Source organism: Pelodiscus sinensis, chromosome 3, assembly GCF_052426305.1.
Source record: "Pelodiscus sinensis isolate ZL-2025 chromosome 3, ASM5242630v1, whole genome shotgun sequence".
Lineage (NCBI taxonomy): Eukaryota > Metazoa > Chordata > Testudines > Trionychidae > Pelodiscus > Pelodiscus sinensis.
In genome coordinates, this window is record NC_143054.1 from 6728296 (window position 1) to 6740187 (window position 11892).

The 11892-nt window shown below is 53.6% G+C and overlaps 1 protein-coding gene across 5 annotated transcripts in view; it reads left to right on the forward strand.

Moving 5' to 3' along the window:
- Nucleotides 1–10456, forward strand: part of INTS9 (integrator complex subunit 9) — a 92524-nt gene extending 82068 nt beyond the window's left edge. For all 5 annotated transcript variants that reach the window (XM_075923266.2, XM_075923268.2, XM_075923264.2 and 2 more), the window contains exons 15-17: nt 2782–2880; nt 7560–7697; nt 9655–10456. In XM_075923266.2, coding sequence (XP_075779381.1) covers nt 2782–2880; nt 7560–7697; nt 9655–9831 — 414 coding nt within the window. In that variant the 3' untranslated portion in view covers nt 9832–10456. The remainder of the gene's footprint in view (nt 1–2781; nt 2881–7559; nt 7698–9654) is intronic.
- The last annotated feature ends 1436 nt before the right edge of the window (nt 10457–11892 follow it).

Consider the following 11892-nt stretch of genomic DNA (forward strand, 5'->3'; position numbering starts at 1 on the left):
TTCCGAAATGTTTCAATGCTGACCTAACTGCTGCCCCTGGAGAAAATGGCAAAATGCCCGTTCCTTTGCTGGGAGTGGGGTCAGGCCAATGCCAATTGCCTCTGGAAATCCTACACATTGCCTCTGCTCGAAATTGTACGGATCGCGGCCTCTACCGCTTGCGATCACATAACATCCTTGCGACAAGGATGCAGTTGCCTCCATAGGGAAGCATATAGTACCCACACCTTTCGCTGTGGAGAGGTAATATGGTACGTCCATGTAAAATAGTCCCATGCTCCTTTTCCAAACTCTGCCATGGACTTGCCGGGTGATCTGTAGCCAGGCATTTGACCCTTCTGGGCCTGCATTGGGAGCAAGCCCCATCTCGGTGTAATGCATAGAATCATAGAATACTAGGACTGGAAGGGACCTCGAGAGGTCATCGAGTCCAGTCCCCTGCCCTCATGGCAGGACCATATACTGTCTAGACCATCCCTGATAGACATTTATCTAACCTGCTCTTAAATATCTCCAGAGATGGGGATTCCACAACCTCCCTAGGCAATTTATTCCAGTGTTTGACCACCCTGACAGTTAGGAACTTTTTCCTAATGTCCAACCTAAACCTCCCTTGCTGCAGTTTAAGCCCATTGCTTCTTGTTCTATCCTCAGAGGCCAAGATGAACAAGTTTCTCTCTCCTCTTTATGACACCCTTGTTTTCTCCCTCCTCCTTATGACATGGCACTTCTCCTCCTGTTTTTCAGGTGTGAAAACAGTGTGTGGCAGTAGCAGGACAGCCTGTTACCTTGCTGTACATGTACCAGGCATTGGCTGGGTTCTCCGGGCCAAAGAGTTCTGCTCTCAGCTAGGCACAGAGATGAGTGGCTGAAGTTTCAAGGGAGCTTAGCGCCCTCGATGAAGTCCTCTAAATCTGGCGTGTTGTGGGTGCCGAGCAAAGGACTAGGATCAGATGAGAGAAATCTAGTAGAGGCTCTACCCACGGGGTGGCTGCGTGATGCTGCGTGGGACGTGGGGGGGCAGCTGTGGGAAGATAGTGGAGTAGGGCTCTGCTCCTCCAGTCAGTGGTTGTGCTCGCTTTTAGTTAGCTCTCTACCATCCGGAGTCCCAGCAGCTTCTGAGTCCCAAGGACACTGGTCGCCATCTTGGGCTGGCTAGGAGTTTGCAGCTTTTCCCTCCCATCCAGGCCATGATGGAGAACTGCAGTGCCCTCTGCTGGGGCTACCTTTGGAAACGAAGTGGAAAAGTCAGCAGATGCAGCATGTAAATACCCATTGGCTCAGGGCTGTTTCCGGCAGGGAGCCCAGAACATCTGGGCCCCAAGAATGGCCTTGGGTTCTAGTTTGCTGGTGCAAGTCCAGGCATTTACTGCTGACCTCAAAATGCTTTTTGGCTTGGGCCCAGCATAGCTCTTTTTCTGGGCCTGGCTCGCCAGCATGTGACCGTCGAGAGGCTTGTGCTCAGAGACGCTGAATTTGTGTGTGTAGAGGCTGCTGGCCAATGCCCCGCCTCTGGAATTTATTTCCCTAACTTCCATGGGATGGCAGGTCCTGAGTCAGCCTGCCCACTCTGCAAGGTCTGTCCGCTTGTTCAGATTTCCCCTGCTGAGATGTGCTGGGGAGGGGGAGTTCCAGAGTGAATGGGGACATCTCTTTGTACAGTGAGAATAGGTTCGGTGTGCATATGAGTATGTAGGTGCTGTGTAAAATTACACCTGGGGCCAGAGACATATTTGTAAAACTGATATTTACCATGAATGAGAGAGCTTCAAAGCCAATTAGCTTATTTTGTTTGGCTTGGAACTTGTTGGAGCTTGTTGCTATTTTTTATTGGCTCCTGACAGGCAGGGGCTAGAAAGAGGTGAGGCAGGGGTAACGGAGGAGAGAGTTCAGGAGCGCACAGTGAGTTCCCTACCGTTCTAGACTGCATGCTGGGAGGACCTAGTCGCGTAGAGTGTTGGGGTTCTGTTAGGGGTGGGCTTGATTTGAAATGGGATTAGCTTGTGTACTGGTGATTGTGAAAGTTGGGGGGCTGATTTACAGCGTAAGCATGAAAGTTGGCAACAGTCTGCCAGAGGCTAGAGGGTGACTGAAATTTGCTCCTCGTCGTCACTTCCTAGTTGCCCACCTTCTGCAAACCTGTGCACCCACAGTGCTGGCCAAGGAGCATGTGTTGCCACATCCTCTCTTCAAAACCCCATGGGCAAGGCGTGTTTGAGAGGTTGCTGTGACAAATTCAACCTCTGAGTGAAAACAAAAAGCCACAGAAGCACTTACACGCGCTGTAACGATCTGACTCCACACAAATGAGACTTCCCCGGCAGACTCTACAATCCACTCACTTAAGAACCTGGCTGTAAAACTGATTTTGATTTTTTCAGTGTCCGGGATGTGAACAAACAGCATAATCCCTGCCAAAGTAGACGTAGAGTCCTAGTAATCAGAGGTGTTAGTAGCGTAGCTAACGCTTTTGAAAATGCAAGTGTTTCTCTGACTATATCTACTGTACTGTATCACATAAAAGTTGCCGCTGAATGCACCCCCTTCCCCCATCTGCACTTCTGAGAACAACACAAAAGTCAATAGCTCTGAGACCCGAAGGGGAGAGAGACAAGGAGGGGAAATGCCAGGGTCTGGAGGAGTGCTCTGTCACTGCACCCTGCTCTGTGTTTCCAGTTCATTAGTTCCATTAAAAACATCCAGCTGCCAATTTAAATCGCAGCTGGATTCACTGAATTCAGAGCTTATCACTTGCTAAACAAAATCCTTTGTTTGCTTCAGCTTGCAGATTCACTGGTGCCCTTGGAGATTAAGCCCGGCATTTCCTTAGCAACAGTTTCTGCCGTGCTGCATACCAAAGACAACAAGCATGTGCTTCAGGTACAGTGTGACGGGGATTGGCGGAAACTCTCTTGGCATCTGGGTGCCAGCCCTTCCCATTTGGCGAGCACTGGTGCCCACACTGCAGCAGATGCAGTTGGATGCTCTTGCCGAGTATGCCTGAGCGAGGCTGGACTCCTTGGGGAGTTATAATTGGAACGGAAAGTGGGCTGCATGTCAATCTCTGTGCTGCTTTCGTTGGCGGGGCGCCTCGCTGAGACACAAGGAGGCGTGGGGGGATTCATAAGGAAAGGCCACAGATGACAGGAGTGTCTGTCCCTAGTACAGCTACTGGAGTGACAGCATGCAGCCTTTCACAGCTGGTGGTCATGGAGTAGAAGACAGATGGCCCTCAATCCTGAGGGGAGACCTCCATCCCCTAAGCAAACAAAATGCTCTGTTCTCCGAGGGGCAGACATGCCCCACAGCACAGGGGTGGGCAATAATTTTCGATGGGAGGCCACTCTAAGAATTTGGTAAGGGGTCAGGGGCCGCACTTGTCTACAATATTAATGGAGGGAGGGACGGGATCTGAGATTGGGATGTAATAGTGGAGTCGATTTACCGATACACACAAGCTTATCGGTTAATGCTATAGACTACATGCATTTCCCCCATCCCCACTAGTCAATGTTTTAGCAGGCTGGCCAGCAGCTCGGCCGGGCCCAGGACCTACCCCTGCTGCAGGTCTGCATTTAAGTGCATTAGGAGCTGGGAGGGCAGGCAGCCTGGCTCCATTCCAGCTTGTGCCGGGTCCGAGAGCTCAGACCCACCCCAGACAGGGGCTGCTGCCACCCCAGGGCAACAGGCAGCCGGTCCACGAGCGGAGCTGGTGGCCTCCTGGCACCACACGCTGCTGCCTCTAATAGAGAAGCAACAGCACAGGGTGGCAGGGGGCTCTTCGGGTGTGGGACTGGAGCGCCCTGGCTGCCGACCCCACCCGGGGACTATAGAATAGTCGAGTAACCGATCAGAATTCACAATGAACCGATATTTAACATCCCTAGTTTGGGTACAGGAGGGAGCTCTGCATAAGGGACTGGGGAGTTGGAGGAGGTTTGGGTTCAGGAAAGGGTTCTGATCTGGGGCATGGAGGGAGTTTGGGTGCAGAGGGGGTTGTGACCTTGGGCAGGGGTTGGGGTCTAGGAGGGGATGGGGTGCCAGGTGCAGGCTCTGGCTGGGAGGTACTTACCTTGGCCACACACGCTGCTAAGAGCAGCTGGCTGCTGGGGCCAGCGTGTCTCTGCACAACGTGCCCCTTGTGGGGAGCAGGGGCAGCGGGTCTCCATGTGCTGCACATGCCCACAAGCATCTGGCAGCTCCCATTGGCCATTTTCTGGCTAATAGGAGGCTCCGAGGATGGTGCTTGGGGTGGAGGCAGGCCACAGAGGACCCCTCCCCAACTCGAAGGGGCACGCCATTCAGAGACGCACACACGGGGTGTGGAAGCCGGATCCAAATGGCCGTCGGGCTGGAATCCAGCCCACGAGCTGCCCTGGCTCAGACGCAAAGTGAGGTTCTCCAGCGCTCCGCTGGGGGGAGGATCCTTCCCCGTGCGCCTGACGAAGCAGGAGCTCTGCAGCTCGCGCAGCACTGCCTGGTAGGGGCAGTGTCTAGGACAGCGGCTTTCTGTCCTTGGAAGAAAATTGCTGATGCTTGTGCCCTCCAATCCGTACATCTTGTGTCTGGAGCGCAGGCTCCAGGGTGGGGCCCGGGCTTGAGGGTGTGGAAGGTGAAGGATTTGCCTGGGGGTGTGGGCTCTGGGACGGGGCCAGAGATGAGGGGCTTGGGGGAAGGCGGGGGGTGGGGCAGAGGGGTTCAGTAGGTGGGCGGGGTCTCTGGGCTGGGGTTTCGGGGGTGCAGGTTTTGGGATGGAACCGGGGATGAGGTGTTTAGGGTGCAGGAGGGGTTTCTGAGTTTGGAGGGGCTCAGGGCTGGGACAGGGGATTGCAGGGGCATAGGCTGACCTCCAGCAGCGCCTGGTGAGGCAGTGGGATGGTGAGGCAGGCCGCCTGCCTGCCTGGCACAGGGGACCACACCCTGGAAGTGGCCAGCAGGAGGTCCAGCTCCACAGCCTGCCCCCGCCTCAAACTCTGGCTCCACACTCCCATTGGCTGGTTCCTGGCTTGTCGCCAGGCCTTGCCGAGCTCAAATGGGCGGCGCTCCTGTTGGGCTTGGTTTGCAAAGGGACTGGCTTTGTCCTGTTGCTTGGTTTGCTTGTTGGCTAGTGAGAGTTGGCTACTTGCCTCCACCTAGGAGCCGGGCCTGCTGCTAGCTGCTTCCTGGAAACTGCCTTAGCACCCTGCTGCTCACCTGGTCGCCCTGCAGCAAGGCGACCCAGCCCCTGACTTTCCACGGACTTTGGAATTCGCTGCTCTAGTGGATCTGTGAAGTGGCAGGTCCTGTCCCTAAGCCAGCCTGACTCTGTGCAGAGGTGTGCCGGGACCCTGGTGCAGCTCCGCTCCATGAGGTTCTGGGATGGGCACCCCTGCGAATGCTGCACAAATCCCACCTCTCTCTGTGCTAGAGGCCGTCCTACAGCATGTCCAAAAACACCTGCCAGGAGGGTCTAGATATACCTCATCCTGCCTCAGTACGAGGGGCTGGACGAGGCGACTTGAGGCCCCTTCCAGCCGTACATCTCTGTGATCCTCTGTATGACCGATCTGTCCCCTCCACACAGCTTGGTAGTCTAGCTGCTGCTTTTATCACAGCCTCACACCAGTTTCCATTATTTTGTCATTTTATTTCAAAGGCCCAGCAGTGCAATTATGACTGTAACTGCACGAACACAAACAATTCCTCTCGGAGTAGAGCATTAAGGAAACCCCTATGACAACCAGTTCCTGTTTCTCTGCCTCCTCCCCCTAGAGCGCAGTAGGAGGCCCAACACCCACACTCCCATCCTCACAGCCCAGCCACACCCCCACCCACCAAAGCACTCCTACCCCCTTCTCACCAGAGCCCATTAATTTCTGCACAAGTTCTGCATGTGCAGTGGTGCAGAATTCCCCCAGGCATAAAGATTGGTGCAGCCTCCTCCCTACTGACCCCATGTGTAAAGGTTCGGACATTGAGAGAGCTTATTCCCCTGCTCCCCGGAGAGTGTTCTGGAGCTGTGTGTGGTAAACCCTTCGATCCTGACCCGACACTCGCTCATGCAGGAGTAACATTACACATGGGAGTAGGCCCAGAGACTCTTTGCCCTGGTACAGTTACTCAGGAGATTAGGACTTCAGCAGGCAACCAGCCGTGACTTTCTACCCGAGCTGATGGTAACCCCCAGCACAAGGTGACAGACATAGCAGAGGAGTCTGCTGTACTGAGACAGAGCTGTGCGGCACAGACAGTTGCTGCAAGCAAACATGGTCCATGCAGACTCTCTTGCCACCCTTCTCCTAATGCTCCTTGTGGTCAGAGCATGGACAATTCTCCCCAACTCCTTCTTATCTAGGGGCAGAGTCTGCTAGGGCAAAGGGCAAAGAGTGTACTGTGATGTCCCCTGCATCAACTCCATCTTCACTTCCCAAAGACCCAAGTCTGCCGATAAAGTCTGTTCTGAGTCGCCATTTAAGGCTCCCACTAGTACTGCTCGCTGATGCCCTTGCACACTTCCCCTGGTCCCTCACCCACACACGTCTGTGCGAATCAACAGAAGTTGGGCCCTAGCTCTTTGCCGAGTAACTTTACTGCCCTCTGAGTTCCTCCTGCTCATCTCCCCCCTTCCAGCCTGAGAAAAGATCAGCAGCTCGGGCTACTCTGCATCCCCCTCCGATCCTGGTAGAAGGGCATTTTGGCTGCTCTGTTCCCTTCCTCCCCTACAGAGGAGGAGCTGGCTGCTTCCCAGCATGACTCTGCTCACATAGCTGGGCAAACTTTCTAACTCCCCCAGACGATCCTTTCCCAAGGCCTGCCTGTGCAAGATCCTTCCCTGCCATCCCTACAGATCAGTGTTTCTCAAAGCGATCCGAGAGAGCGGCCAATGGGCCCGCTCCGGTTTGTTTATTTACCAGGGCCGGAGCCTCGCAGCTCCCGTTGGCTCTGGCTGGCTGTTCACAGCCATGGGGAGCTGCGGGAAATGGGGTGGCCCAGGCTGCTGTGTCCCGTGGCTCCCCTGCACTGCCAATGTCAAATCAGAGGCAACGGGAGCCTGGAGGCTCCGTGGCAGCGGCGACGGTAAATAATCAAACCGGAGCGGGCCCATTAGCGGCTTTCTCAGTGTGGGTCTGCGGATCACTTTGAGAAACGCTGATCTAGATTTTTGGCTTCTGCGATGCCAGGTAGCAGCAAGTTACAGACATCGTTAAAAGCCAGAACACTCAGCAACTAGCTCCTCCCGCTGGCTTCGCCAGGGCAGCCTGACTTGTGTGTGTCTTCTAGGTTGGGGAAAGCCCCATTTTGGCTTGCACAGCACAGCAAATGGTACAGGTGCCAAATCAATAATAATGGTATAAACCTCGAGGCCTGCATCTGCAAGAGCAGGTGTTCAGCAGGTTCTGCACATCGGGCTCCCCTAAAGCATCTAGGCTGGGCACCCAGAACAGCTAATAGCTTCCGATGCTCCTGGGAGGGCAGGCAAGGGAGCCCGGCGTCCGTTTCATCCTTTTCCCATCAGAGCTCTCACACAGGTTACTCCTGCTGTCATAAACTGGTCTGTTGCTCTGCCTTCTTGCCTTTAGCCCCCTCCAAAACCCGCACAGCCCCTGGCCAGCAAGAAGAGAAAGCGGGTGAGTGACGACGCGCCAGAATGCAAACCTTTAAAGCCGTTGCTGAGTGGCTCCATTCCCATGGACCAGTTTGTACAGGCCCTGGAGAAGGTAATAACAGACATTTCCTGTAATACGGGAGGGGCAGGTGGACTTTCCCAGAGCCCAGGAAGCTGCTGTGGTGCAGGAAAGGGGATTATCTGAGGTGGTCCAAAGGGGCATAAAAAGACACAACAGAGTGAAGAGATCATAGCTACTCTGTGTGGGGCAGGAGTGGGATTCTGCTGCCTACAAAGTATCTTCCCCAGGAAAGCATTGGAAGCCCCATTTCATTAGTCATTTTAAAACTGCATTGCACAAATCACTCCAGGATGCCTCTACAAGGCGCCATCTTGTTCTCGGGATAGGCTCAGTGGCCTGTCATTCCTGCTCTGCTCTTCTGTCATTGTACAAATAACTTTGCCCTGCATCAAAATGTAAACCTTTCCTGGACCCTGGCATTGTGCTCTGGAAACCTCAGGAATGGTGTCTAGCCAAATGGGGTCACCAATGAAATTAGGGGTCACCAAATGAATTATTTGATAGCAGGTTTAAAAAGGAAGTTTTTTGTCACACAGTACACTGCCAACCTGTGGAACTCCTTGCCAAAGGCTCTTTTGAAGGGCAGGACTGTAACAGGGTTCAAAAATGAGAGAGAAATTCATGGTGGATAGGTCCATCAATGGCTGTTAGAAAGGATAAGCAGGAATGGTGTCCCTAGCCTCTGTTTGTCAGAAACTGGGAATGGGTAACCAGGGAGGGCTCACTTGATGATTCCCTGGTCTGCTCATTCTTTCTGTGGCACCTGGCATTGGCCACTGTTGGAAGACAAGATACTGGGCTAGATGACCTTTGGTCTGACCCCAATATGGCCATTCTTATGTTCTTACGAGTTTGGCATAACTTCACACAACCCCAGAAGTGAGCCCCACTAACACAGGGCTTTTTAAACTGAAAGCCTTAAATAGTGAAGGAAGCCTCATGGCAATGCATGGTATATATCAGCTTCTGCTTTCTGAGGCCTGGAGGGGAAAAAAATCTATCAACTGAACTAAGGAGTAATTAAAGTTACTGCATGTACTCCTTGGATCCACGCCTGAAAGAGCCAGGTGGTCAGCTGTTGGAGGAGGGGAGAAGTTGTTTATGGTGATATTTACCCAGCAGTTCAATGAACAGAAGAACAGAGCTACACTGGTAGAGAAGGGAGCAGTGTCAAGGGTTAGAGTCAGAGTTTTATTCCTACACCTGTCGCTGGTGTATGGTCCTAAGTCACTTTGGCCAACATTTTCAGAAGGGCTGATTAACTTTGGGTGCCTTTCTTTTTGGCTGTCTCGTGATTCTTAGGGGCCGGATTCCCCTCTTTCTCCCCCCTTCTCCCCCACACCGAGGCTGCTGAATGCTCACAACTGCTTTGGAAGTCAAGGAAATAGCATGTCCTCCATGCCTCTTACGTTCGAGCCTTAGCTGTCAAAGCTGGGCACCCACAATGAATTGCCATTTCTGCCAATGTTGGCTTTCATCTCCCTGAACCACAATTTCTCCATCTATATAATGGGGATAATACTTAGGCAGTGGCTGCACTGCACCTTTGTTGGTAAAACTGTTGTCAGGCCCAGATGTGAAAAAACTCCAGGACCGACATAAGTGTTACTGAAAAAAGCACCAGTGAGGACAGCACTTTCAGTGGGAGACTCCCACCCACAAAGGAACCACCACTCACTGGGGGTGGTTTTATTTAATAGACAGGACAGCTCTCCTACCGACAAAGAGGGCTACACCGCGCACCTTACAGCCGTGTCGCAGAGTAGACAATAGCTTGGTGTTTATCATAGGAATCTGTGGGCTTATAACTAATGCTTACAAAACAGTTTGCTACTTACAGTAGCTTTCAATCCCCTGTCTTTTCGGTGTTATAAAATTGAAGCACCGATCTGTGTCTTTTATGGCCCTTAAACCATCTCCCTCCCCAATATTTCACTGTCACTCCATAAATGTGTGTGTGTTCTTTCTCTCCCACCACCCCCTGCAGCATGGTTTCAGTGACGTGAAGGTGGAGGATACAGCCAAGGGACACATTGTGCTCCTGCAGGAGGCAGAAACCCTCATTCAGATAGAAGAGGATTCAACGCACATCATCTGTGACAATGACGAAACGCTGCGGGTCAAACTGCGGGACCTGGTTCTCAAATTCCTTCAGAAATTCTAGTGCTTCCCGGCGGAGATCCTGCCCACCTCTCCTGAATGAGGAAAGCAAAGCAGGCCTAGGAGGCAACCAGACTCCAGAGCAAATGTAACAGCTTCCCCGGGGGAGATGCAGAGAGCACCTCGGATTCAACAACAGCCAGAAAACCTCTCCTGTGTGAGCAAAAGGGGGACTGCTTTCTATATAATTGTAACCAACTTTTTGCAATCTTTCCAACCAATTTCCTTGCTCTGAATTTGGGCTCAGAGCCCCGCTATCCGAATTTCAAAATAAAACCAACATGTTTTTATCGAGGTGAAAATGCTACTTGGAAGCAGACATCTGTCCCGGGTTCCCGGTAACACCACGGGCCCTGAGCATCGGCCTGGCAAGCTCATTGCAGAAGTCTGCCCGTGTGGCGGTCAGAACTGAACCAGGGCAGAAGTGGAGGGGCAGCCATTTTGAGACTTGGCTTTTTACCACTTTTGCCTGTTACGTTTGCGCTGAGGAGCTAGTTAATCCAGTCGGTTGCGTTTTCTGATCCGCGCTGCCATCGCACAGCGCAGTCGTTTTCATTCCCAGCGCTGGCATGGGGAGGGGGATATTACTTTTCCTTTAAGGCCAAGATTAAAAAAAATAGGTGCCTAAAGCCCGTCTCTTGTGTATGAAGTTTGGCACTACCCTTCTTCCCCTCCAGCCCTGCCCCCGCCACTAAAGGACCAGTGCAACAAATTTGATGCAGCTTATGTTGAAGTCAGTGGTTGTTCAGAGATGGGAGGGGGCTGCTAGGGACTGGGTGCAGGCAGGGGGTGGTTAGGGGTTGTGTGCAGACATGGGTAGGTCAGGGTACAGGCCAGGGAGTTGCTAGGGGCTGGGTGCAGGCTGGGGGATTGCTAAGGGTGGGTGCAGGCAGGGGATGGCTAGGGGGCTGGGTACAGGCAGGGGGTGGTTAGGCGTTGTGTGCAGACAGGGGTAGCTCAGGGTGCAGTCCGGGGGATGGCTAGGGGGCTGGGTGCAGGCCGAGGGGTGGCTAGGGGCTGGGTGCAGGCCGAGGGGTGGCTAGGGGCTGGGTGCGGGCCGAGGGGTGGCTAGGGGTGGGTGCAGACGAGGTGGCTCAGCGTCTAGGGACAGGGATACTAGGGGCTCGGCGCTAAGGGCTCCGCTGTGGTCCCTGTCTCCAGAGGGGTCTGCCAGCCATGGAGCCAGGTTGCCCCACCCAGGTACTTTTACTGGCTGTCTCTGCAGGAGCAAAGGGAGCTGGGAGCTGAGGGCGGCAGCAGAAGGGGAGGAGCTCTCCCTCTGCCCTGCTGGCCCTGGCGTCCCACTCTGACTGCTGGCGGACGGGTGGCTGTGGAGCTGCGCCAGGGCCTGTTGTGGTCTTTGCACTGCAGTTTGGGGGAGCAGTGCCCCCCGTGTCCCCGACTGCCCCAGGCTCAGCGCTTCTGTCCCTCAGGGAGCACCAGTTCTCAGGATTCAGCCCCACCTGGGGGCCCCAGGGATCAGAGCGTCAGCCCCAGCTCCTGTCTTCAGCCCTGCAGGGGATTCAGCCCTGGGGCCCTCTTGAGGGGCTCACGGCTCCTCCAGACGAGACCCACTGATGAACAATTCCACCCGTGCTACGAATGATTCAACTTTTCCCTCCTACCTACGGGAGTCCAAGCTCGTTGAACCGGGCCTTGTTTGAAAGCAGCCGCGGCATCCAATTTCACGCCCTTGTTTTCTGATGCGACTTTCGTATTTAGCGGCAGTTTAGAAAACAACAGGACGAACGCCAAAGCAGGGGCAGATTCTGTAGTTTATAAAAGCACGTGCTGGCCCAGACCATGTTTGTGTGTGCGCATGGCCCTTTGGAAAATACGGTCACTTTATGGTCTGTAGATTGGTGCGGCGCAAGAAGTGCTCCACAATAAAAAGCATTTATTTATGCCACTGCAGCTTCCAAACGGCAATTTCTACCCATTAGAGTCATGCTTGATGGATGGCCGAGGCTCTTGCTGCTACACCTTTGCTGGGCGTGTGTCGTGGCATGTGACAAATAGTGTTATTAAGGTGATAAAAAACTTGTTCCAAGCAACATTAATCCTA